At 46.0% G+C, this 25,944-nt stretch overlaps 11 protein-coding genes and 1 non-coding gene across 12 annotated transcripts; 5 read left to right on the top strand and 7 right to left on the bottom strand.

The window, feature by feature from the left end:
* Nucleotides 1-338: 338 nt before the first annotated feature.
* M431DRAFT_3629 (hypothetical protein) lies at nucleotides 339-2,631 on the top strand (the record flags this gene model as incomplete). The annotated part of the gene is made up of 2 exons (XM_024914578.1): nucleotides 339-642; nucleotides 719-2,631. The coding sequence occupies 2 exons, from the start codon at nucleotides 339-341 to the stop codon at nucleotides 2,629-2,631; spliced, it is 2,217 nt and encodes a 738-aa protein (XP_024776140.1).
* A 150-nt stretch (nucleotides 2,632-2,781) lies between these two features.
* Nucleotides 2,782-5,272, bottom strand: M431DRAFT_111429 (hypothetical protein). Its single transcript, XM_024911797.1, has 2 exons — nucleotides 5,199-5,272; nucleotides 2,782-5,144 (listed from the first exon to the last, which is right to left on the bottom strand). The coding sequence occupies exons 1-2, from the start codon at nucleotides 5,239-5,241 to the stop codon at nucleotides 3,175-3,177; spliced, it is 2,013 nt and encodes a 670-aa protein (XP_024776141.1). The 5' UTR covers nucleotides 5,242-5,272; the 3' UTR covers nucleotides 2,782-3,174.
* Nucleotides 5,273-6,193: 921 nt separating this feature from the next.
* On the top strand, nucleotides 6,194-8,062 carry M431DRAFT_480147 (hypothetical protein; the record flags this gene model as incomplete). The annotated part of the gene is made up of 2 exons (XM_024915838.1): nucleotides 6,194-7,613; nucleotides 7,686-8,062. The coding sequence occupies 2 exons, from the start codon at nucleotides 6,194-6,196 to the stop codon at nucleotides 8,060-8,062; spliced, it is 1,797 nt and encodes a 598-aa protein (XP_024776142.1).
* An 81-nt stretch (nucleotides 8,063-8,143) lies between these two features.
* On the bottom strand, nucleotides 8,144-9,435 carry M431DRAFT_550578 (hypothetical protein; the record flags this gene model as incomplete). The annotated part of the gene is made up of 4 exons (XM_024921322.1): nucleotides 8,144-8,475; nucleotides 8,553-8,896; nucleotides 9,007-9,232; nucleotides 9,300-9,435. The coding sequence occupies 4 exons, from the start codon at nucleotides 9,433-9,435 to the stop codon at nucleotides 8,225-8,227; spliced, it is 957 nt and encodes a 318-aa protein (XP_024776143.1). The 3' UTR covers nucleotides 8,144-8,224.
* A 663-nt stretch (nucleotides 9,436-10,098) lies between these two features.
* On the bottom strand, nucleotides 10,099-10,982 carry M431DRAFT_3633 (hypothetical protein; the record flags this gene model as incomplete). Its single annotated transcript, XM_024914583.1, has 2 exons — nucleotides 10,099-10,707; nucleotides 10,848-10,982. The coding sequence occupies 2 exons, from the start codon at nucleotides 10,980-10,982 to the stop codon at nucleotides 10,099-10,101; spliced, it is 744 nt and encodes a 247-aa protein (XP_024776144.1).
* Nucleotides 10,983-11,552: 570 nt separating this feature from the next.
* Nucleotides 11,553-12,855, bottom strand: M431DRAFT_518226 (hypothetical protein; the record flags this gene model as incomplete). Its single annotated transcript, XM_024920363.1, has 2 exons — nucleotides 11,553-12,638; nucleotides 12,698-12,855. The coding sequence occupies 2 exons, from the start codon at nucleotides 12,853-12,855 to the stop codon at nucleotides 11,723-11,725; spliced, it is 1,074 nt and encodes a 357-aa protein (XP_024776145.1). The 3' UTR covers nucleotides 11,553-11,722.
* Nucleotides 12,856-14,258: 1,403 nt separating this feature from the next.
* On the bottom strand, nucleotides 14,259-15,209 carry M431DRAFT_3635 (hypothetical protein; the record flags this gene model as incomplete). The annotated part of the gene is made up of 4 exons (XM_024914585.1): nucleotides 14,259-14,365; nucleotides 14,424-14,861; nucleotides 14,923-15,104; nucleotides 15,157-15,209. The coding sequence occupies 4 exons, from the start codon at nucleotides 15,207-15,209 to the stop codon at nucleotides 14,259-14,261; spliced, it is 780 nt and encodes a 259-aa protein (XP_024776146.1).
* A 742-nt stretch (nucleotides 15,210-15,951) lies between these two features.
* Nucleotides 15,952-16,486, bottom strand: M431DRAFT_3636 (hypothetical protein; the record flags this gene model as incomplete). The annotated part of the gene is made up of 3 exons (XM_024914586.1): nucleotides 15,952-15,963; nucleotides 16,029-16,346; nucleotides 16,406-16,486. 3 exons carry the CDS (start codon nucleotides 16,484-16,486, stop codon nucleotides 15,952-15,954), a joined length of 411 nt encoding a protein of 136 aa, XP_024776147.1.
* A 2,323-nt stretch (nucleotides 16,487-18,809) lies between these two features.
* On the top strand, nucleotides 18,810-20,211 carry M431DRAFT_480153 (hypothetical protein; the record flags this gene model as incomplete). The annotated part of the gene is made up of 6 exons (XM_024915839.1): nucleotides 18,810-18,816; nucleotides 19,062-19,481; nucleotides 19,555-19,709; nucleotides 19,770-19,857; nucleotides 19,917-20,029; nucleotides 20,101-20,211. The coding sequence occupies 6 exons, from the start codon at nucleotides 18,810-18,812 to the stop codon at nucleotides 20,209-20,211; spliced, it is 894 nt and encodes a 297-aa protein (XP_024776148.1).
* A 706-nt stretch (nucleotides 20,212-20,917) lies between these two features.
* On the top strand, nucleotides 20,918-21,855 carry M431DRAFT_492942 (hypothetical protein; the record flags this gene model as incomplete). The annotated part of the gene is made up of 4 exons (XM_024917059.1): nucleotides 20,918-21,155; nucleotides 21,207-21,317; nucleotides 21,417-21,550; nucleotides 21,610-21,855. The coding sequence occupies 4 exons, from the start codon at nucleotides 20,918-20,920 to the stop codon at nucleotides 21,853-21,855; spliced, it is 729 nt and encodes a 242-aa protein (XP_024776149.1).
* Nucleotides 21,856-23,362: 1,507 nt separating this feature from the next.
* On the top strand, nucleotides 23,363-25,198 carry M431DRAFT_80409 (hypothetical protein; the record flags this gene model as incomplete). Its single annotated transcript, XM_024922940.1, has 2 exons — nucleotides 23,363-24,709; nucleotides 24,740-25,198. The coding sequence occupies 2 exons, from the start codon at nucleotides 23,363-23,365 to the stop codon at nucleotides 25,196-25,198; spliced, it is 1,806 nt and encodes a 601-aa protein (XP_024776150.1).
* Nucleotides 25,199-25,558: 360 nt separating this feature from the next.
* On the bottom strand, nucleotides 25,559-25,666 carry M431DRAFT_t73. The gene has a single exon. It is a non-coding gene; the product is annotated as a tRNA-Leu (tRNA).
* Between the last annotated feature and the right edge of the window lie 278 nt (nucleotides 25,667-25,944).

Consider the following 25,944-nt stretch of genomic DNA (forward strand, 5'->3'; position numbering starts at 1 on the left):
AGAATGCTTTGTTGGGCCGCATTCGACCAAGATAGCGCTAGCTACATGTAATCACACACCTGTGCGGCCCAATGATCACCTAGCCTTCTCATAGTTTACAGGACGAGCGGGTTGGGGAGTTGTTGGGCATCGAGACTGGTATTGACAGTTGAGTATCGCCCAGTATTGATGGCGCCTCTATATATTTCCATAGGTAGGCCTCGAAGGCAATCCCTGAATACAGGTACCTAGCAACGCACAGCATCAATTGAACTACTCTGAATTGCCACAGACTTTCCAAACAATTGTTTGACCAGAACGCCTCACCCAAAAGAGAGAGGGAAAAAAGAATACCTACAATGGCGGCAGCTGACGCTATTCAAAGCATCGCCGTCGCGGAGCAAAGAGTCCTCACTGAGGAGTATGGGGGCAAGTTATCGAATAAGTTCATCGACGAGCTCAAGGCCGCCACACTATTCCAGTTCGACTGGGGTGAACTGCTAAGCGCTGCCCCGACTGCCTTGTACTTTATGGGCTCCTGCTGGTTGGCAGCTGCGAACCCGACGGCTGAGATGATCTCTTTGGCTGATGTAGTACCGGAAGGGGGTTTCAAGTATATGACAAACCTAAGGAATCCGACACTTAGGGCGTGTCTTGTCGATGGTACGTGCCTAGGCGTTTATATCTAAAGCAGGAGAAAAGAGAAGTAACAGATGCTGACATGATGGGCCTTATGCAGTGTGCAACAATGGCGGAAGGCAGGCTTTCACCATTGCCGGCCAAAATATGGATGCTTTGCACATGACGAGTCGGCGCATCTGTGATGAGAGAATTGATATCGTATTCAAGCGTTTGGGTCCGTGCACCGCCAGCAAAGATGCCCTTGAAGATTTCAACGACGCGTTGCAAGATTTGTCCAGGGACGCACACAGGTGTGCGGAGTTGGCAGCTGAGACGCGTGAGGCCTTTGGCAAATGGAGCAACATGGTCGGCGAGTTGAACATGTGCATGGAAAACCAGATGGGTAACACGAGCATCCATGCCTCTGACGTCACAAAAGAACAACATGTGGCTGAGATCGAGGAGAAGTTCGCTGTTGAGGCATCCGAAAACACCAAGAAGCAGGTTATGAGGGCGGCCCGTGAACTGGAGAAATCGGAGGGCCGTCTCGACAGAGCCCTAAGCGGAGTGCCCGGCCCATGGGCGACGGTCCTCCAGGGAGCCGTCGTATGCTACACCCAGACCATACCAACCCTCGTGGCCGGCATGCTTCCCGTCATCTTTGGTAAAGAATACAAAACCGCCGACGGAACAGCGCAGGTCGGCCTTCCTCGGGGAAAGTGGCCGCCACCACAGGACGACCCGTCCTTCGCCAGAGCCACTGAGATCCGGGATCTGGTCAATCACTTCTACAGCTTTATCGGCAATGAGAAGGGTCCTATCGACTGGGAAAAGTTCAAGGGGTCCCCAGGAGTGGGCGCCAACGAATTCCAGGGGCTGACATACTTCTTGGGCACCTTGCGAGGGCTACAGCAGACCACAGATGTGACCGGTACGAAGGCAAACAAGAAGCTGATGACGGCGTATAACACTCTCATAAGAGTTGGAACTGAGATTCAACATCACCTGAGCCAGCAGAACAAGATAAATGCAGTGACCAACCCCAGCGAAGACGTTGTCCGGGGCTGGAAGAAAGAGGTCAAGAAGGCGCGGTCCACCGTGCTCAATCTTGCAACCCAGGCCAACGCCAGATCCTCCGGCAGCGTCCCGAGGCCGTTTGGCAACGTAAAGTTCCAATGCAAGCCTGATTTGTCGGCGCAAAAAGCGCAGCTTAGCACGGCCTTACAGACAGTGCAGATAGCGCAAGAAGCAGTCGAAAGCGCGCAGTCAACGTATGATGCCGCCCTTGCTAAGCAGGAGCAGACTGCAATATCCATTGCTAGGATCCAGGCCAAGCTTAAGCAGCTCCATGAGACGGGTCAGAATCTTGAAAAGATCAAAGACGTATTACGCGACTGTATATCAGTCCTAGTCGATCTAGCTGTTCAGATCCGTAAGCTAGAGCAGTTCTTTCTTATGCTAGCGAACGTCATCGATCACATTGTGCTGCCACGGGCTGAGACCTTCACACGCGAAATGACCAAAGTCGGCCGCCGTGCGCAGAGAGACGGCGCTATTAACGCGGACGACATCACCAAGCAGACGATCTATACCTCAACTCTACAGATTAAGGGCTACTTTAGCGTCCTGCAGGACGTCTCAGAAATGTATACACTCGTGCACCGGAAATATATCAATGAGGGTGTTGACTTGTGCTATCAACTGTCCAAAGGCACAGCGAGCAACGACCCTATGTTTACACTACAGGAGCGGCTAGCTAGTTATTCGGACAAATCAGCCCGGGAGATCTCCACGCTGGCCTCTAACAAGCAGGCAGAGGTCCTTCGCTCTCTAAAGGACCGCGCCCGGAAGGCCCTAGAGCACACGCAGCTGATTGAGAACGAGGTCACCAAGAGGGGTATTGCGGTTGAAGAGTCGGACAAGTTGGCTATAAAAGAGGGCGGGGAGGAGCACAATACTGAGGCCAAGAGTATAGTGGACAACGACGTGGGCCTGACGGCTTCGGAACAGATAGATAGTTCAAACTTTTAAAGAGGGTGCTGGTCTCAAACAGCCAGGTTATGGTTAAAATGGAGCCAACTTCCACCACATGAACTTTGTAAAGCATACTGATAGCAAATTATATTTCACATTCCCACAGCGGTGAATATATTATACCATGGGAAAAAAGAAAATACTTGACTGTCGTTGATGTGAGCTGTTTACAAGGCACTTATTTCTGTGATATATGTACATTCAATATATAACGGAAATCATTCTCATGTAGCCGAATCAGATGCTTCTCCCAATGATCCTAGCGGAGGCAAATCATTCGGAAAACAAACTTGCATGAAGTACCATTCAAGGTGCTTCTGGGGTTAGCCCCAAGTCAAATATTGACAAACAAATTATAAAGTGGAAGATTCAAAAGATCACAAACTCATAGAAGACGAGATCGTGCGGAAACTTTTCAGCAACGATAGTTCAATGAGGTCGCTGAAGATGTTGGCACAGATATAGTAATGTATGGATGTTTCAGGCTGCCATATCCTCATAGCTTATCCGGGGCCGAGATGGGGGGCTATATGCTTCAGTTCAAATAAATGAAAAGCGAACCTCCTCTCGCACCTTGTCCGCCAATTCCAGCGCATCTCTCCTCCCATTTCTCGAGAAAACATTGAAATAAGCCAAAAAGCTGTTGACCCCTGTACTCGGATGCGGTACCTTCTGCCCACGTTTGACGAGGCAACCACATCGACTGATGTGTTTTGCAAGGTCAGGTCTGCGGGCTTTCAGCTCTGCGCAAATATCGTCCGAATCAAAGATGCCTTGGCAAGAGGATGGATAGTCGGCCGGAATAAAGACCATGACACATGTGTACTGAGCTCCATTTTTGAATGGCTGAGAAAGAGAGCGAGCGCGAGACTTATCCGCAACGGCGATGAGCATGGCTAGCCCCCAATAGTCGACTCCGTACGTTGATTCAATGACCTGCGAGCCCGTCATACCGAGTGGACGCGGATTTATTTCAATGAGCCAAGCAGTGGGCTCTGGAGCCTCGGACGCAGTGTCGCGAGGGTGTAAGTCGAGAACTCCATCCTGCGTTTTGTAGTCAACCGACGAGTACTCCACGCGGCCTTCCAGGTGCATGATCCCGTTCTGCAGGCCGAGCTTGAGTAACGTATCCAAGAAGCTGTTGCGAAGCACATCGATTTCGCTAGCGGGCAGTGCCGATGGGTATACGCTGTTCAGCTCATGGAAGCTGTTGAGCGACCCGACGCTGGGACCGTTGAAGTCGGCGGTTTTAGGGAAATCGTCGCACACCTCGAAGAAGAGGATTTCACCGTCCAACAAGACGAAGTTTGCATCAACTTCCGGCCCCGAGCAATATTTCTCTATAACAAACTCGGACCCATGGCGAGATGTGTTAATGGATTTGGCGGCCGCCGTGAGAGTATCAAGAGAATCAACGCGGAATACTCCCTCTGAGCTCCACCCATTGCATGGCTTGATGATAAGAGGGTAAGGAAGGTTGTTTTTGCTGACAATCTCGAGGGCTTCGTCTGGACTAGAAGCTTGATAAGCTTGGTGCCCTGCAAACACGCTTGTCAAATACTTGTTCGTAGCAATGCGCAGTGCATCCGGTGAAGCAGTCTGAAGACCTAGCTGCTGCGCGGCTTGAGCAACCTGAGTCGCATAAGAGTCGCAGAACGTTACGATGCCGTCCACTGGTTTGCCATAGGTTTTCACAGATTTGACAATTCGATCGGTGAAACCCTCTTCTGGGGGGTCTGTTAGCTTGGTTGGAATAAATGCTTCACGCCAGTGTGCATATTCCGGCCCTTCTAACCAATGTCCCGAGTTGTCTAGCACCACCATGTTGATGCCAAGGGCTGCGGCTGCGAGATAAAGGGACGGCGCTGTGCTACCACCATTATCGGGGTGCGCGCGAGTCCCTTCTACCAACACCAATGTTCGAGGTCGAATGTTCTCAGACGATATCCAGGGGAATGAGAGCCTATTCTCAAGCTCGGATTCCACGGCGAGAGATAGTGCTTCAAGTTCATCGTCAGATTCTTTCTTAGAATCATGGTGCAAGATCAAGCCAGCTGCGGCAGCCGAGAAGAGTGCCACAAGGTTGCTGCTGTCTGAAGGCGTAATTGCTAAGCCGCTGTAGCTCTCGAGAGGCTCTGCAAAAGACACGGCTGTTTCCACGAATTGATAGTCCCTTAGACGCAAAGGAACTATGTCCGATCGCACGATATGTCCCTTCTGTAGAGGGACGATCAGCTTCACCACACGTCGAAGCCCGCCGGAGGATGCGGCCGTGGCGCGAAGACATTGGAGGAAGAACTGAAACGCCCTGGCCGAGCCAAAAGATTCGGGAGAGATGCTCTGGCTCGAGTTTTCATTTTCGAGATGGATATTATACGCGCCCTCAAGGTTGTCAAAACGATAGGCTGCAGTTGACGAGTTAATGTGCTCAAAAACGATGTCTAGCGACTGCCAGAGGCTTCCATTGATTGGCTTGTTCAGGAGACGCCATGAACATTCCAAAAGTAGCGCTATTGCATATTAGTGGAGGGGTTATTGCAAGCTGAAGTATGGACATTTCCCACTTTCATCGCCAGTCGACCGAACTTGAATCTTTTGAGGAGCCATCACAAGAAACTCATGTCAAATACAAATACATGCAGAACACGAACTGTATTCACATTATATTTAAATATTAATCTTCTTCTATACTCTTACAACTGTTGGGGATCGAAGATCAGACCAACAACACACTCAGTTCATCCGTGTTTATCCGGCAACATTTTGAAACAACTTGTGTGACTCATTCGTTGCTGAAGAGGATTTGATGGGTCTGGCTGCTTTACCAATCCCAATCCTACATGTTGTCACGCTCGCACTATACGAGCTCTGACCGCTACATACATGTCGGATTGTTACCCAAGATAGCATTTCCACATACCTCTCTCCTATGGGAGTATTTCCTTTTTCTCTCAAAAGGCCGAGCTGTGATATCACAAAATTTATAAAGCAGAAAGTATCGAGTCATCACGTTATTCACATGACCTTCGTTTTAGAAGCTAGCCGTATGAAGTACCGATGTTTTACTAGTGATTAAAACCAGAACAGGCTCAACAAATATCAGTTGTGTGCTCTAGACTTTCGAGACTTCTTGGAAAGAAGCAAATATAGAGTATTAGTTCATCTAGTATGGAGCTATGAGAGAAATACCTGGTTGATCAACTGGGAGTCGCACTCGTTTCGCAAAACCTCAATCGCACTACCACATCGCGCGCCAGTAACTACGGGATAAGCCTGTAAATAAATATTGGGGCATCGCAGAAGTGCAACTAACCCCCTAGACGAATTAGTAATGGATGCGATTATGGCTGTCCGCCTAACTACATGGATATTGACTTACGAACTCCTCCTACAGTCTCAGTGACACCTCATAAACTCACATAACAAACTCTGATCAATGCTATCTTTTCCTCTTTGGCATACAAGTCGCTGTCTTGGCTCTTACTTCCGCTGTGACTAACCTTTGCAGGTCTAACATTCATCAACTTGCGGTGGATTTGCTCCTCACAGAATTTCTATTATGGTCCGCTCAGACAAGAGATGCGATGGGTGTTGGACATGTCGAATTCGCCGAAAAAAATGCGACGAAACACGACCTGAATGCGCCAATTGCACTGGCCTGCAAATTACTTGCCATTACGGCAGGCTGAAACCCGAATGGCTTGATGGGGCCGAGAAGCAGGAGGCTATGGCTGCCAAAATCAAGTCTCAGATTAAACAACAAGCCGGCTATCGTCGAGAGAGACATCACGCTTCAGCAGTAGCCATGAGCTTTGCATCAACCGCCCAAGGAAGGGAAGATTCCGAATTCGTCAATCTCATCCCGAAACATGACCTCTCTTCAGATGAACCGAGATCACATATTGATGCGACGTGGCCAAATGCGGCAGTCACATTAATAGACGACAGCCAAGACTCGATTGGAGTCGACCCGAGTAAACACAAAGTTCCCGAGACTCTACCAGGATTCAACTTTGCATACAATCCCCAATTGGGGTCCAGGCCTGGCTCAGAGATACTCTCGTCCTGGGGAGAAGACGAGATGAATCATCTTATGAGATACTTGGATCATGTGTTTCCGTTTTTATTTCCATTTTACCGAACTAGTCTGCTTGATCCCGGACGAGGCTGGATCTTCCAACATATTACACATAGCAAAGTCTCTTTTCATTCAGTAATCGGTATAAGCGCTTATTTTTTCAGCGTTGCTCTAAGTGAGAAATATTCAGGACGAGAGCATGAGATGTGCAAGACAGTAGTCTGGTCCAAACTCATACAACAAGCGGATATGTGTTTCGACATGTTGCAGCAGGATATACAAGAGCTGAATGACCGGGGCGATGAAGCAAACCTGTTAGATAAAGTGCGAGTCATGGAGAGTATTGTCCAGTTTCTCATTTTTGAGACAGCGGTAGGTAGGTCGGCTAACTGGGATAATCATTTATCGCCCACCATCGCTCTCTTCCGAGGCATATTACAAAATTACGACCTGAACAACTCTGTATCTGCATTAGTCGATATTTTGAGTAAGATTGCTCAGCGTCCGTTGTATGCCCTCAGGAAAGATCACTATGTTTGGGACAACAGACAGGAATGCTTTCGGTTCTTCGCCGGTATTCTTCTCTTCATCGACACTATAGCGAGCACCTCTCTTAGACGGCCACCACAGCTACTGGAGTATCATCCACAGTTTCTTACCGATAAAGATGATGGAGAATACATCAAGGGTGAGGCTCCTATCAGGCTATCTAGACTTGTCGGTTGTCACAATTGGGCTATTCGTGTCGTTGCAGAGATCTCGGCGTTGGACGTCTGGAAGAAAGAGAATATGAGACCGGGCAGCTTGTTTGAGACAGAATTGGCTGAGCGTGCCCGCTACATTGATCAGATTCTCGAGGAGGGTATGTCACAGTTGAAGAACCTTTACGCTACTGATACAGGTATGTGACGCTCCGTTGATGCTTATCGGCTGCGTCATCATAATTTGTATTATATATCTGACATTTTGGCAGTAACGTCTACAAAGATCTGGGCCTACGCGGCGAAAATATACCTTGCCGTAGTTGTCTCTGGCTGGCAGCCAATGTCGCCAGAAGTGCGGTCTAGTGTAGCACATGCGCTTCGTTCATTACAGACAGTAGTTAGTTCCTCTCACTTGCGAGTACTAGCTTGGCCGCTCTGCGTTGCTGGTTGCATGGCTGAGCGCTCTCAAGAGCAAGCCTTTCGAAACCTCTTCTCTGAGTTGGATAGGACTGCACTAATTGGGATTTTGGGCGAGGCACTTCGCGTCATGGAGAGCGTGTGGCAAAATCGAGGAAACATGAGCAGTGAAATGTGGGATGTAGAAGCATGCTTGAATATTCTTGGCACACCAGTTCTGTTAGCTTAAGGGAACGCCAATATGTATCATACTCGACAAGAAGCATGAATTGCTAATATTCTAACGGATGAGACTATTGCTAAACTACCGCAGCCCTCGCAATTAGCCAAGGCAGCACTTAATGGCGGCGAGTGAAGAACTAGGTGACAGTGGCATGTCCAGTCTTTCCATCTATTTACCCTTCCAGAGGCCCATAACTTCTTCCACTGTGGTAGTCTTGACCTCGGGAAATACTTTGTTGAGAGATTTCTCATCCGGTGTATCGAACAAACCGGCGATGATGTATTGGCCGAATTTAGAGAAATACATCTGCAGGATGTGTTTTGGCAAATGTTTATACTCCGCAGCGTTGGCAGGCAGCTCACTGGCTTCACCCTTCTCGAGCTTCTCAGAACTATCATACGTAACGTTGAATTTGGATCCTGATTTTTATTTTTATTGTTAGCATCTCACAAAAAGCGATGTTCCAAAACGGTGTCTGAAATGTTGGGGAGCTTACCGGTAGCTTCTTCAACCAACACCAGAAACTGATTCAAGGTCACTTTATCGCCGTAACAAAACATTTCTTCCTCCCACTTAGGCAAAGTGAGTGCCTTGACAACAAAGTTAGCAACGTCTCGTGTATATGTAAACGAGACGAGATCGTTGCCAGTGCCAGGGATGACTGCCGCCTTGTTGGCAATATCAAAGATGAAAGTGATTAGTTCCGAAATATGAGTCTCTATATACGGCATTCCATAATAGTCAAGGAAGTATCCATTGTAGAATCGTGTCCATTCGAGATTGCTTTCGCGGAGTTGGTCGATCGAAGCGAGGCGCACTTGATGTTGTAGCAAGCGTAGACTATATCGCGCCCATCAAATCCATGTTAGCAAATTGCTATTTAAGTTAAGATTGAAACAATTGTATATACTACAAAGATAAAGAAAATGATGGTGCTTAGGAAAGTTTACTTTTCCTGGGGTATAGGTACACCCCATTCGCTCTGAATAAACCGCTTTGTTGCAAATGACTTTGCAGCTGCCTTTATGAGGTTCACTTCAGATACCCCAGCTTCGGGAGCTATCACTTTAATGGCCGATATTATGGTGTGTACATTGTGTTCCTCCAAAATATTGGCTACAGCGTCGATATCGCCGTAGTCAACGGTAATCAGAGGAGGAGCGTTAGGGGACACATCTTTGGAGGCCTTTCAATGCATTCATGTCAGAAGGATACGCTTAGTAACACCAGAGCAAGATGAAACGAGTAGTCAGTGATAGATACTCACTTACCCCACGAGCAAGCAAGATGACTTTGTACTTTGCGGTGGCGACGAGGGCGTCACTGATAGTCCTACCAATGTTGCCTGTACCACCAGCAATTGCAATCGTAGTAGACATGATGTTTGAAGATGAAACAACTTGCGGTGTTGTACAAAGTGCGATATTTGAGTAAAAAGAAGTTGTATATGGAAATGAATAACTGTACTGGAGAGGTTGATGCTGGATTTGTCAGGTTACTGAGGCCGATTCGGTTCTTTATATACTTATTTCCCCTCCCAGAAACCCCCATTAATATCGTTCCCTCTGACATTGCGAATATGTTGCAATTTGTCATAACGTACTCTATTTCTCCTTGGCTCCGAGCTGTAGCAATTTGATAGCTGCCATGTATATCCGTGAATAACTGTGAATCTCCTAATTTGGCATGTTTCTTCTTTGCTAGCCTCCATTGGGCGTACCGCGCGCAGAGCTAAGAAAGGGATAGGACAACCACCTTAAACCTCTTCTGGTCACCCGCGCGGTGCAACAGAATTGTGATAGGCTTATACGAACAAGCAAGGACCTAAAGTAAAGGTATACAAGTAAAGATGACACACAACCGTTATTAAAATATTGTATGAATAATATGGAGTCTGTATAAATGAGCACGAGGGCCGTCTTACAATCTGACGCCTTAATGGGCAATGACAACACTGGTTGCAGAAACTCCTAAGTTTCTGTGATATTGACTATTCACATAAACTATATTTCTCGTTTGCCTATAATCAACGACCACCGATGCTAGTTTTTAATTACAAGTTGAGAAACTTTTGCCATAATTTCTGCAGCGGTAGAGAGCTTGTTTGTCCAGCACCCCATGATAATTTCTCCCCCAAAAAGTCCCTCAACTTCAGGGAAGATGCCATCAGCAAAGCAACGATCTACTTTTGCATTATATTCCATCATCTCCTCGGTAGAAGTCCACTCGCCAGTAGTCGGACGAAATGGCCAATGACCCGTCATGATTGTATACAAAACAGAACCGAGGCTGAAAATATCAGCGACATAAGTTGGCTCCCAAGCATCATTCGGATTATGAAACCCAGAATCGGGAAGTGTTCCGCCAGAAAGCTGGAGGTCTTCACAAGTTGATCCGCCAAAGTCGCAGAGGCGTAAGTCGAGTGATTGAGACAACGAGCAATCAACTAAAAAGTTGTCGGGTCTTAGATCGCTATGCACAACCCCCTTGCTGTGGATGAACTCAATGGATTCAATCGCCTGGACAAACCATTTTTGGCGAAGACTGGGTGTAATTTCGCTGGTATGCTCATATAAGAAGTTCTGAAGGCTTCCGTGGCTAGCCTCTGCAAAGAGTAATCCGGTCGGGAACTCGGTGTACGGCCCAGAAATCTAAGAACACGGTGTAAGTACAGCAGAAAACCCATAAGACAGTGAGAAACGGACTTGACAATTCTCGGATGAGTGCTGAGCCTGTCTAGGATCTACTTTTCGACAATGTAGTGGTGCTCCACAGTGTCTCGCTTTCGTACAATCTGATCAAATCCCATCTTAACGGGAGCTTTCAAGATGATGCCAGGCCCTAATATACGGAAGAACAGACCGGTCGAGCCCATAAAATTTTCAAAAGGTAGCATAACCAGCTCGGTCGAGTTTGTATCGGGCATTTTGGCGGGAGATCATATGCGGCTTGTTTGGGAAAAGCCAGTGAGTGAGAAGTCGTCGTTACAAAGAGTGGATTAGGATGATGTGCAGGGCCGGCAATATGGAGCCAGAAGGATGGACATAAGCTTCAGCTAGATCATTCGAGTATTAGTGAATTTATGAGTGAGTGACCTATCGCCATCAAGGTGCACGGTTGTGTACACGTGAACATATGCAAGATGCGCACTCCCGAGACAGCCAACTGCACAAGTGAACGAAATGTAGCTACAAATCTCCGGGCTTTTCTTGGAATTGAAACAAATTAAGTTTACTTTTGAGAGTAGATGTAGTTATTCAGCACCTCAGCAGCTGCGTGAAGTATAACCGGCTATCCGTTGGTTGATGTATGAATGCAATTATTCTACACCAAAATATCCCAAGAACTGTCTTTCTCAGAAGCACCGCCATATCTCAGGGCCCGGCATATTTGGTCGCTTGCAAATAGTAAATTAGTTCAGATCAATTACTAAACATAAGTTCTGAAAGTATAAAGAGCCATACAACAGCCAGTAGTAGTCACTCGTCGAAATTTGCTGGTTACTAGCTTGTCTATGGAAAGCAGACGGGATCCCGAGTTTCCCTCCACCTATGCTGATATATATATGATTACGTTCTGAATAATTGTTAAGGTGATTGACTGGGTTATAAAATTAGCATAGGGTACTATTTCCCCTATGTAGGTATGCCCCAGAAATTTTACCCATTACCAAGACTTGCGCTCCCAAGCCTTCACAAGCTCATCTACCTGTTCCGTCGCATCCACCATGAGAAATTTCTGCTTTGTCACGACAGATCTCGTGGGCTGGAAGAATTCAGTCAAAGAGTAGATTGTTTGACCAACCTCAAAGCTGCCAGTGGTGTAGCCACCTTCTTTACTCAGGGTTTCATCCATAGGAACCAGGCCGAGATATTCAGCCGTCTTCCAGTTGTTTTTGCTCCCAATCACACGGTTGCCGTAGAAGTCATCCGACCAAAGGATAACCTTGCCACCATATTTTGACGGCAACATCAGACCGTCTCCTCCGCCGGTGTAGTTAGTCGGGAATCCCTCCGGATGCACATAGGTCGGAACTCCCTTGGACTTGTTGATGTCAAAGGTTAATAGCCCCGGAGCAACTCGATCGTTAATGACAATCTTGTCTCCCGACCGAACAATGCCACCCGAAAGAAGAGTATCGTTGATATTTTTTGGCTCATACCATATTTGTGGCGTACCAGCCTTGTTGATCTTGACAATAATCTGGCCAAATGTTCCTATGACGTAGGTATTCCCTTGACCATCCTCTGCCATATCTTGGAAACCGGTAATCAGTTTTCCTGTTCGCTGGAATACTTGTTTCTGTAGGGGAACCAGGTCTGTTATCCAGCGAATTGTGCGGTCGTTGGTATCATATCGAATCACACTGTTGGGGCCAGTGAAATTTGCCAGCGCTGGGTTTCCAGAAGTTGTTGCTTCAAAGGCTGTGTACGAAGTAGCTGCAAAGTACATCGACCCCATTCCATCGTAGTCTATTCCGGTAATGGAGTAGTCGTCATTGCCGGTGATTCCAGGTATAATGATCTCCTCATATTCATCACGATAAGGATCATAAACAGCAACCGAGGCATTGTAGTAGAGACTGCCATTTGTCAGATATAGACTTAAGGACAGAACAAGAGAGATAGAAAAATAGCATACCCAAAGTATATTTTGCAGTGCACCGGATCCCAATCCGCATTCTCTGGATAAAGGTCCAAAATAGTTGCATTGAAGGAACCTTTAAAAGGAGGACATGCGCCAACAACTGCACTCGCAAAATATGCCCAGATGAAAGGGCGTAAAGTTGATGTATACATGATGAAGAATTTGATTATACCAATTCAAAAATTGCTGTCTAGTCACCAAGAAGCCAATCAATAACTGGATGATCCAGCCAATTCATTTCCTTCAAAATCCTACTCTTATATATATATTAAAATGTATTTACACGAAGCTCTGATCAAAGCTGCGTACTCGTATGCATACCTAGGTGAGGGCTTAGACTAGGTTGAGCTGACAACTTCGTCACCACGGATATTCTTCTCTTAACTCCGGGCATTCTTTACCAGTATTATGCAATGTCCAATAATCATCTGTCAGCGTCCTCATCGCAGGCTGTGCAAATTTTATCCTTTTTTTCCATCTCCTATGTTAATAGCAGCGCTATGCTTCACGCCTTCTCTTTTTGAGGCTCATTCGTTAGTCTCTATTTGGGGTGCAAAATACGGTGTAAATGTATTAGGAGGTATTGGTCATGCTTATTCATTTTAGATTTCATTTGAAACCACCACTTTTTGGCTTGCGACTACGGGTTTGGGGTTCGGTACTCCGAACAAGGCCGAAAATCGACAGCAGCGGAGGCACGATCACGGATTGTATGTCTGCTAATGAAGAACGAAGATTTATCGGACTCCCGGCTATTAGACGAACCCGTTATGTCTGGAATCGGCGTCATGGAGCTATGCTTTGATCGAATCCGCCACGCCTTTGGAAGGCACTTTCACTGGGTCTTGAACATTTGGGAGTAACCTGATATACACTTTCATGTGCCTCTCTAAATCTACCAATCATCTATCAGGTATAGTGACCAATTGTAAATGAGGTATACGAAGCAGCCTATAAGTATTTGCCTAGGCTGCAAGCTATTCATCTGTTCGTCTGTTAGCAGCTTTGCCAATCTCTCTGCTGACAGATTCGTTCTGCTATTTTAGATGAGCTCCGCCTTGATGGCTTGAGAATCTATAGCATATTGATTACTACGACGCTATTCCGGAATTAATATCTCCGCGCACGAAATCCAGAATTGTCAGCACCAGAGTGGAACTATCGTTGTCTTAACATAAATCCCTATAAGAGCATTCTAGGAAGCTTCTTGTTGAATCATGGTACGGGATTTATATCAACTATGGGTGGGACTGGGTGATGCTGATTCTACCGGCGATGCTAATTATTCAATGACATCGAAGGAGCAAGACCTGTCGAGATCAACTTACCAAAAAACCATATCAGGTTACTAGACAAATACTCCTATCCTATTTGAAGCATGAGAAATTAAATCTCTATCTCTCTATGATATCGCTCATTGTGGAATACAGCGACTCAAAGAGTTCGGCATCATTGTTGCCCCAGCCGATGCGCAATAATATGCTACTGAGCATCATCATCAATTTGCCAAAAGACCGTTTCTAAATAAGTGTTGAAGTATATTCAAAAAATACTCTCAGCTAAAATAATCCCCTCCTTTAATCATCTCTTCGACAAACTTGAAGCTTGCAGATACAGCTTCTTGAGTTCCATATCCTTTAGCTAAGTGTGCCGCGATCACCGCTATGATAGGATTAGTTCTTATTATCTGAATTATAGCAGGTGAGTTCCAATTACTTACGAGGGATGGAATAACTTGCTCCAAACAGCTTTTTGGGGTTCTCAAAACGAGATGCCACTATAAGAGGCTCTTCACCGCCGCACAAAACAAAATGCAATGTCGTCATCCCATCGGTCTCCTCAAACATCTCTCTTTTAATAATAACATACTCGGGCCCTAAATTTCGTAGGGTATTTGCCATTGATTGAACGTCCTGAATACTTTTTGGATAGTCGACCGGGATGCCGGCCTCATCCAACAGTGCTTTGACTTCAGGAACTGTTGCAGAAAGGACCTTTACTGATGGAAGTATTTCTTTCCTGAGTGCCGTAACTGCTTCTTGTTTTGGGGCAGGGCCTGTTTTGAAGAATGGTTCAGCATCCAGAACTGTCATTAAATGTTCACTTTGCTGTAAAGTTCTGGCCACAATTCTGATTGACTCTGCAGAAAACAAAGCTCCTATAATCACAGATGTCAGGTTTGCAACATTTAGCGGTTTGTATATATGATCATTACTAACCGATCTTGACCACTTTGCAGTCTATCTTGCGAAGAGCATCACCTGTCTCATTTATAAGGGCTTCGAGCGCTGTTGCAGTATTATCTACAGGCTCCTCTCCATTTCGTATAGCTGAGCCAGCAGAAACTGTTATAACGGGTACTCCCTGTGCTGTGATTGCCCTTTCGTCGGCTTTCAGGCCTCTGTTGATATCAGCTCCAATTCCAGAAAAGAAAAGCGTGTGTAGAAACCTACGAGTTCACCAACTCATCTGAGCATCCAAAGACTAACACGCCACCAGGTTGCATTATCTCAATATTATATTTAAAATTGTTATATGTAGTCCCACGTGTAACAAATTTTCTATGAAATGTAAAGCAGCCAAAAGGGTGCGCAAGAATGGGATGACATGCTGAGGTATCTACGGGTAAGCCAAGTCCTTAAAATGTCTTTGGGCTTTTATGGCCTAAAAGAACGGCACCGTTGGACCGAGTCATTTAGGCGTCCAGGGTGCGGGAATAAGAATCCATGTTGATCCTTTTGCTAGCCTGTCTGCTAGATTGGCCCGCGATGTAACACATACGGCTATTAATATGGTGCATGCGAGTTCTGAAACATGGGACCAGCCTATGAGCTATCGTATTGGATAGCACAAACAGACCTTTTGAATAGTGTGGCCGTTGAGCCAACACACAGTAGCTTTACTTGAATGTCCAGAGCGTTGAGATATGATTAACCTATAAAACCTTAAAATAGACAAGTATAAATTATTGTGCCAAGTAGCATCAGGATGCGTCTTTAGGTGTTTATAAGTATTTATGTCTCAATGAAATGCAATTGCCCTGAAGCTCAATGGAAGCCTAACACTTGATATACACCAGCTATCTAGCTACGGTATTGATAACAAATTGTGTGTCCAGCTTGGAATATACTCAAGGCCATATAAACAGATGGATACACAGTACATTATTCCAGAAAAACTGCCCGATCATCCTTTCCTCACCCTGAGCCTAGCCGTGTGAAATGATGGCATTTGAGTTCTCAATACACTTATTGTGACGCCTATAATTTATTTTTAATATGTCAGTAGATGATTGCACAGTCTTAATGAACAAATATCCACGTACAGCATCTTCAGGAGTTGCTCCGGGATAGAAACATGACACTCCTGTATCAGTAGTGACGCAGCCTTCCTGTAGCTTAGAGCCCCTGCCATATGCCTCAATATCTGCACTTGTGTAGGTGCAGTAAATGCCCTCCTCCGCTTGCTCACATTGTGACTCAAGAATGGCGCGTTTCGCAGTGACACCATCGCGGAGCTTGATTGCAAATGCCCAGTACTCACGAGCAGCAATATCAGCTTCAGGTGCACGCTTCTCCTTTGCCGAGTCATCACGGAGCTTAATAGCAAAGGCCCAGTACTCGCGGGGAGACATTTTGATGGGCTTCGCCAACAGAGTTAGCCATGTATACTTTTACCAAAATTTGCTCTGTTAGACATTACCCCGAGTTCATTGATAGGATGGGGAGCAGCAAGACTGCTTGCAATCAAGAAGGCACTGGCGACGGCGCTGGTGAACAACATGGCGATGGATTGATGCTCACGAGTAGAGGAAGTAGAAGATATGGTAGAAGAGAACGACTGAGATGATTCTTAATTTTAGGTCAAAAGTAGAAGTCAAAGTGAAGGAATGTTACGTCTTTTATCCTTGGTTCAAGATCTCATCATTCAGCCGATGCCCTAGTTCAGAGGTACAGTACGGAGTATACAACAGCTAGACACGACTACCTATCCATTCCCTTCCCTCTTTCAACTTTGCACACCTACTTACACATCGTTTTCCAAATCACGGAGGAGTGCTTCGTAGTTGGGTATCAAGCCCTAATTTTGGAGATAGGCCGCGTTTCCCGTGAACATGCCTGTGTCTAGCTGTTAGTACTGAGAGCGGATTTCCGTGATGACCAACAGACCAAATTTGATGTTCCTACTCGTGTCTAGACTTCTTAGTGGTGACTGTAACCTCCGCTCTGAAGCAAAAGTTCGCTACAAACCCATGCAGAACTCGATGAGGAGTCACTATGATCCTCAATCCTTGCGCCGAGTCAGCTGCCGATGAGCCGACAGCCTCCGCACCACCCCGGATTGTGGTCATTCCGATCCATCTAACCGCCTGACCAGTTTATCTTTCGTGTAATTTTGGACCCCAATGCTACATCTGTTGCCGCCCGGAATCGAGATGGAACCAACCATGGGTTACAATGCCGGGGTGGATCTGCGTCAGGCCCCCTGTGGCTCGCCTCACATGTGCGTCGCTCCTAAAGGAAGATGCAAGCCATCAACCGTGCATGAGATAAACTCGCAGGATTGTCATTTAATCAGCATAGGGCAGGAAGCGTGGCTGGTTACGGATCCTTGGCTCAGATCTGACTTCTGACGTCGCTTAGCCTCATCGTGATGATTAGAGGCTTGCCGCCGATCTGCTTTTATTCTTATGCCACACCTTGCCACACTGACTAGCAAATCATTTTGCAACAACAAGTCTTTACCTTTTTATTGGCCGCACCCGTTGAGTCGGCTATAATTGACCGTTTCCATTAATAGGGAAATATCTTGGTAACACGTATCGTTGACCTCTGGCGCTGTTGTTGGTCGCTATCCCTGCAAGTGACTTAGAAGCTGCCTTTTTGGCTTCAAGGTCATGCAGTTGGTAGCAACAATCACCCAGTCTATCCATTCCGCTTGCATTAGGGGGACACCGACCTTTCTAGCCCAATTCGCTATCTCGCCGAGAAGTTCATGCCTCCTCACTACCATTCTGTACCTCGGTCAATACTGTGTGTTGGACAGAGCTGCAAGGCACGCGATACTACCATAGCAGAACAACTTAGCAAGCCAAACAGCGCTAATAAGCGCTTATATATTGTCGCGGTGCTTTGATCCATTCCCCTGTTCAACACTCATCGTCTTCGTTGCATCCCATCCGTCACTCTTGGATTGTGTGTTGCGCGAACTCGTTTTAGATGTGAGACATGATACTCATGAGGGCTCGTCGGTTTACTTTCAACTGTAGTAGATTGCATATATGGTCGCCCGGAAAATTTTGTTGCCTGTTCCACCACAAGTTTAGCAACCGCAGTAACTACAAGTATCTATATTTAGTGAGTTTGAATGGATTCTGAAGTCGCGGTTAAGCCTCCCACCTATCTTTGCCTCGGTACATTCCTCCTGATCTTGAGAAGAGATACATGCAGGAATACGCAAACAAGACCACTCGTTCAAATAAATGACGCATGGAACTTTTGCAATTAGAAATCCTTTTTTATTTGCGCGAGTTTACTCGCCATCTCTTGATGCCAGGATTGCGCTTCCTGGAGGAGGATCTATGGTGGCAATTAACATTTACATGGATATGGCGGCACAGAAGATCAAGACGTCTGACTCTGCTTGGTAGCCAATCCTAGGAGAAGATTTGATCCATCGCTTGTAAAACTAGCCAATGATACCAAAAGAACTGATATTGTTGGTGATGTTGGTCATTGACACGAAGAGCCCCCAGGTTATCCAGCCCTAGTTACTTTCGACAACTTGCAAGCCGAGGGATCTTTTCACATATGATCAACAAGGGTATGAGTATGACTTGAGTACCCATCGGGGAATAGACTATTGGACTGTTGGACTGGTACTGTAAAGACATCACAAGGATCATGACACCCCGTTGTATCTTCAAAAGTTCCATATACTATCTCTAGGTTCCACCGACCTTGACAAAAATAGCAATGTCCTAGGTAAACCAATCTTCATCCATTCGGCGGGGGATTGGACGGGAAGTTTGGGGTCCGCTCATTCAGAGTTTGCTCTGTCTCCTGGCGATCGCGCTCCTTGCCTCGTTGTATAGGTATGGTTGAATATGCCTCGTATGTTGTCGCGGGGATTTGACTTACGGAGTTCATATTCCGACTTCAGATGCTTGCCCAACTTATTCTAAGATCCCAACAGGTCTCCATCAACATCCCCATCATTTCTTTTTGTCTTTGACATTTTCCCTACAGTCATTCTTCATTGTGCCTCATATTCTTCTTCAATCACATATTCGCTAAAGAATCCTCTCTAGCTCCTTTTACTTCGGTAGATTCAATCCGACTCCCTTTTCCAATGTTAGGGCACAAGGAGTATGACTACTCTTCCGTAGAGGGAGAAGAAGAAGAGGCCTTCCTTAGCAATGGTACTTCCGAGAGAAATGAGAGACAACCATTGCCATTGACAAGGTTAAAGCTCTCCTGGTTGCTATATGCCACCGTAACGGTAACCTCGCTTCTTACAGGAATTGTCATTGGTTACAATTCTCGAAGAGGAACAGTTGAGAAAGGTCTTACGTTTGCAGACACCTCTCACCTCAGACTCTGTAAGAACCTCTTGTCCAAATGTCCCGCTCACAAGGCTAAGATTTTAGACAACGGAATAAATTTTGAGACGCACGAGCAACGATTCAATGGTTCGCTGTTCAAAAGAAGTGCATACAGTGGCCCTCCAACTCCCGAGATGGATCAAACCTGGGGTCGCTTCACTGAAGCTGGCAGTAGTATGTTGGTCAAAATAACCGAAGGTCCGCTATTCTGCTCTCCAGCATCCTTTCTGACTACCTTTGGATCCAGAAACGATGCCAGACTATCCTCCAGTGCTGAACATTTCGACAGAAGATGCGCGAGCATCCACAAGCTATCCACTCAAGACGGCAGTTCATCTCAATGAGACACAAAACATCGGTTATATGGCCAGCTTGGGATTTTTCCATCAAATCCACTGTCTGGTCAGTCTATCTCATCTTAATGGGATTAAAGCTACGGATACTGACTCTTTGTCGACGTAGAACATGCTTCGGAAATTCATCTATCTCGATTATTACAAAGAGACCCAGCCTGATTGGTACACACAGCCGTATCTACAAGGTCATGCAGGTGAGATAGCATTTTGAACATCAAATTCGAGTTCTCATTAACATAAATAATTTGGTCAGATCATTGCGTCGATATGCTGCGCGAATCCATCATGTGTCATGGCGATACTACTCTGATTGTGTACCACTGGATCAATGGTTATGCTGATCCAGTACCCGATTTTAGCACTATGGTAAGACTTTAGCCACGATTAAGGCGCAGCTTACTGGTTTCCAAAGACGCATAACTGACTTCATCTGATAGCACACCTGCCGAGATCCCAAGGCTATCCTGGATTGGATGCAAACGAACCAAATCATACTCAAGGAAGCAGTTTACAAACATGGGGAAATGGATCTGCCTGAAATATTTTGAAACAGAGCAGTAGAGTAGTAAAATTGAATCAAGCTCGAAGATAGATCTTAAAGATGAGGAATCTGAAGAATGAACACCTATGTGTAGAGTCTGCATAAGCAGAATCGCTTTCGCTAAATTTAATGTGTTTTTGATACTCTGAAGGGCAATCACTTTCTGTTCCGTGTACAGGCCTTACTCGTAAAGTCGATAGATGGTTAAACCATTGATGTCCAGAACTAGACATTTCTCCATGGACATTTCCGGCGTCACCCAAAAAGCAGACGTTGATCCTCCGTGTCAAAGAGCTTATTTTTAGTACAGGGGAAACTGCAAGCCGAGATGCCTAATGTGATATAATATGGGCTGGCTCCATCGTCTGGAATCACAAGCTGATTTTGGCGCATGCCGTACCACCCGTATGCATGTTGGTGACGCATGCTCGGCTGCACGATGCGTCCCATTTACTCTACGCCTTCCTTCGCCCCAAAGGATGAACCAAAGAGATTCCAATGGTACTTTGTCAAACAATGTGCAGGGATATTAGCGCCTCACAAGATTGGCCTAAAGTGCACGAATAGTATACGGCGCGCAAACACTTTCCCAGCCATCCTACAGCAATCCTATACACGGAGGCATATTCCTTGGCTCGCCGGTTCTCGTTTCAATAACCAAAGCAAAATTCCAATGATCAGATCTCAAATCATAACCCAAATTTTCCGGTAATATGCATTGGCCGCGTTGGCTTCGATTGACTACCGAGGACTCAGTTCCTAAATACCAGCACATTGCATCGTTTGAGTCCGCTTTCGATAATGCATCTACTCGCTGGAAGCAGCGATTCTACATACTATGCAGTGTCTACATTGTCACAATTTTAATCTTTATAGCTGGTTTTCTATTCAAATCGCCTAGTATCACTGAGGGATACGGGACACTAAGAACTGATGCTGTCTTTGGTGCCAGTGAGTCAAGTGTCTTCAAGATGGTTAGCTGATGACTGATTCAAGACATAGTTCCAAGAGAGCAAGTTCTATTCACACCAAATCAGACATATCGCGATATATTTAAAGATTCTCCAGTATCGGAGTCAGAAAGCCTGACACTCTGGGATGCACTGCAACCGCGTATGTTATTGCTTGTGAAAAATGCCATGTCCCCTCCTCATATCAAAACCTTCTTGCTTGCCTTTGACAAACACTGATGACTCGCCATTTTGGACATAGGAGGTGGAGGATTTATCATCGTTTCAGATCCAGAAAAGTATGGTCTCTCCGGCGGGTTTCCCTTGGAAGATGAGGATGATGGAATTGTGCGAGAAGGATACGGCATATCAATGTTTCACCAAATACACTGCCTAGTAAGTCGCGAACTTGTACATTCATGGATGACCACGAATCTAATCGCAGCGACAAAAAGGTAGCAATCAGGACCGCCTTTCGGACAAAGAACTTTGACGACGATCATCTGAATCACTGTTTCGAATACCTCCGCCAATCAATAATGTGCACGGGAGACACAACTCTGGAGAAGGTTGTTGTCGACGAAAATGGAGTATTCAAGCCGGATATTGATGGTTGGGGCACTGCACATGAATGCAAAAGCTGGAATATGCTTTATGAGTTCGCTGAGAAGAGGCGGGTGAAGGTAATAGGTGACTTATAGGGACTTTGCCATATGTCCGGACACTCTGTGTGGGAGCATTGAGGAATGCCTAGTTTGTGTTAACCTGGGATCTTTTGGACAATTTTCTTTTAATACTATAACTCGTTTGCTGTTGTAATACTCGTTTCGACGGCTCATCCAAGGTTCTCGCATCACGGTATACATTATTCCGAGCGCTACTAATAGAGAACTTTTAGTACTACCCACCGTTAGGTTATAGATAAAAGTGATGTCTTTCGGCAGTTGGTAATATATGTTGAAACAAGTGTTGGTTCTAAAACATCGGCATTTATTTACGGTGGAGCGTTACGACGAAGATTGCAGAAAACATACATGTGTTTAAAGAAACCACGTATTTATCGCCGCAGTAAAAGCAGCTCCAGTTTTGAGCGATGACTGGCTTTGTCAGTAAAGTGAATCTTCTAGCTATTGGTTAACCTGTGGTCATCGTTCCCCGTTGAAAATTGCGCGTTGCACAAATAGCGGTGTGCCAATGGGTCATTTACATTGAAGATTAACGAGATGTGCCTCGCCATTCCGAAACGGCAAATGATGCCATAATAACAAACGCAGTCTTCTTTAATTTTCTTTATTCTACATGATTCCTCGGTCTCTCCAATTTCTTTTCTTCTTTTACCGAGTACTAGGCAGTGAAACGGGTGTAGTTGGGTTTCTTCCATCACGATCGAGGGGAGCACCGTTCTTCGTATGATCACTTCTCTACTCAAGTCAACTTTTTGCGCACATCTGTCATACTTTATTTAGCCTTTTTCGGTCATTTCATGGCGAAAAGCAGCAGCCTGACATGATACGTGACAATTTCAGCGAGGCCTGTGACCATCATGAGGTAATTGAAGGAAGATATCCCCAACATTATAATGATCCTGGTTTATATATATTGTTAATTCCGCAGTAACTATCCATAACAGCATCATATGATCTTCGGTAGTCCAGTTTAATGGAGCCGCATCCATTTTCTTGAGCTAATGCATAATGCATGCTTGGGGCTGCCTCGCTTAGGATACGATGCCTAACCAAATACACTTGTGAAGCCCCAAGTTGAACAACATTCAACTCAACGACAAGATCTCACCGACATGTAAATGCACCGCAGAGTGGCTCTAGTGAGTCCATATGGCGACAGTAGGCTGTACACGCTTTTGAACAGCTCGCCTTTACGTAGATAGCCGAAATGGGGACAGCAAAGTTTCGCATCTCTGTCGTACTGGATTGTGAGTAGAAGTTTATCGTCAGCTGTTGCCAAGAGACCGCCCATACGCATGAACTCGTATCAGCTACCACAAGCGCTCTGAAGGATGATAGAGAAGACCAATAGAGAAGACCCTATCGGTCTGATGACCTACGTAGGATGAGCTGCAGCTCTCTGTCTTTTCACATCAATTGCGAGCGTGAGTAGGCAATATATAAACACTACTCTACATCACTACAAGTAGGAAGTCATGAACCTTCTTTAACCATTCTACTTCTATCATAATATGTGTCAACCATGTATTATGCGGCAGCCTTCTTTTTCGCTACACAGCTTTTCAGCCCCGTCATCAAAGCACAAAATGCTACCACAACCAGCTTCACTTGTCAACCGGGCCAGCCTTGCTGGCCAACGATCGCACAGTGGGAGGCCTTCAACCAGACTATAGCAGGGCGTCTGAAGATTACAACAATGCTTGCCAGCCCCTGCTTCCCAAGCTCCCCCAACTTCAACAACACCGACTGCGCCGATACTCGGCAAAATTATACCAGTGCTCAATTTCGAGGGACCGTATATGGCGCCATGGACATAACTCAATGGGAAGCTTGTGGTTCGGCGAATTGCTATCCTGGCTTTCTTCAGCCTCAGGGGCCGACGTGTGCGCTGGGAAGACTGTCTGCACTTTATGTCGATGCCGAAGAGGCTGCGGATGTCACGGCCACTCTCGGATTCGTGAGACGTCATGGGATCCGTCTCGTTGTGAAAAATACTGGCCACGATGTTCTAGGACGCAGTGCTGCTGCCAACACTTTGGCTCTTCGTGTCTATAATCTCAAAAACATGTCGTTCCATTCTTCCTTTACTGCCCGCAACTGCTCTACCTCCAACAGACAAAACGTGGGTGTAATCGGAGCCGGTGTCATTGCAGAAGATGCCGTTGCATTCTTTAGCAAGCAAGGCATGATGGTCACAGTTGGTGGATGTCCTTCTGTTGGCATTGCTGGAGGATTTGGCCAAGGTGGTGGCCATGGCCCTCTTGCTCCGAGTGTCGGGCTGATGGCTGATCAAGCAATCGAGTTTGATGTCGTTACCATGGACGGAGTATTCCGTACAATTAACAAATGCAACGACCCTGATCTATTTTGGGCAATGCGTGGCGGCGGAGGGCAATCGTACGCGATTCTTATCAACTACAAGTTTCAGCTACAGCCTCAAGTGGCATGGGCAAACTGGCGATTGGAGGCCACTCTCACTCCTCCCACGGATAACATAACCCAGAATACGCTCCTGCGCGACATCCTTACAACTTTAGCCGATCAACAGATTACATGGTCTGAGAATCGTATCGCTGGCTATAATGGTATTTCTCCAACGTCGCTCTCGATGATGGAAATGCTACCAGGTGGTGAGAAGCCGTTGCAAACACTGCAATCGGTAACTGCGTCTTTTCGCAGCCTCATTACCAACATGCCCGGTGTGAATATTACATTGGATTCATATGCGCTGTACCCTGATCAGAACGCCTTCTATATCGGCAACACAGAATACTGGAACTACCTTTCAGCTGTTGGGGTTTCACTCATAACCACTAGTCGTCTCATCACCAAAGACAACTTCGAGTCTCTGACAAAAGTGAACTCATTAGTTAACAGCACCCTGAAGGCCATGCAAAAGGTGGTTGACCAGCTTGGAGCGCAACCGGCACCACAGGTACAGTTTCAATTCTTAACATCCGTACCTAGCAATACTCCAGATTCAGACCAGGAGACAAGTGTAAACCCTGCCTGGCGAGACGCGCTGTGGCATTTTGTTTCTTCAGCTGCATGGTCTCCAGATACACCGGATGCAACTGCTATGCAAATCACCGCAGCAGCCCGAGCGGCCTTGGACATTATCAAGGAGCCTCTTGTTGTCCAGGCGGCGTACCTGAACGAGGCTGATCCTGAGGAGCCGGATTGGCAACATGTTTTCTTCGGGAAGCACTATGCCAAGTTGCTTCAAATAAAGCGAAAGTGGGATCCTGACACTTTGCTTAACTGCAAAAAGTGTGTAGGCTATCTTGGACCTCGGGATCCGATGTATTCTTGCGATGGAGATGCTCCGAATCCCTCGGTCCCATACCCATTTACATGAGACCTAATTTCTTGTTGTACGAGAAGAGTTTGAAGCTTTTTGCAATGTCAATTATGTAAATCTTAAGTATTGGGTTGTAAATAGCTTAAGATGGTGTGAAAATACAATAATAGGATGATGATTAATATGTCTATCCAATATGCGCCGTCGATTGAGACTTCAACGCTCTCTCCATGTCCCTAGTCACCTGTACATGTATGATGTCTAAAGTACATGTATGGGCGCCATTTCTCACCCACGGAGACGGACGCAAAGAGAGCGACCGGTAATAAAAGAGAAAAGCCCCATCCATATCTCCTACTCACAGACAGCGTTTACACACAAAGAGATTGTGATGGAAAAAATATAAAAAAGAAAGACTGACGGGTGTGGGATTCGAACCCACGCCTCTTGCGAGATGCGAAATCCTTTTGAAGGATCAAGATATTATCTTGAGTCGCACGTGTTAGACCACTCCACCAACCCGCCTTAGCGTCTTTGTTGGAACTCCGACATCAAAATGAGCCCTATACGTGACGCATCTTCAAACCACACTATTCCCTAGCACGAACTACTTTTACCCAACTCCTGAAGACTCCACCATCATTAAGGTCGAGAGAAGTCTGAATCCAGTATCGTGAACATTCCGATTATATGTCAAATATGGACGCTTCCTTCGCTTTCCGGGGATCAGATGTTTTCGGCAAGGCAACAGATAGCATACACGTGTAATTTTGCACATTACATTAGACATTCTGAAAGAAGCC

This window comes from Trichoderma harzianum, assembly GCF_003025095.1.
Source record: "Trichoderma harzianum CBS 226.95 unplaced genomic scaffold M431scaffold_4, whole genome shotgun sequence".
In the NCBI taxonomy this organism is placed as follows: domain Eukaryota; kingdom Fungi; phylum Ascomycota; class Sordariomycetes; order Hypocreales; family Hypocreaceae; genus Trichoderma; species Trichoderma harzianum.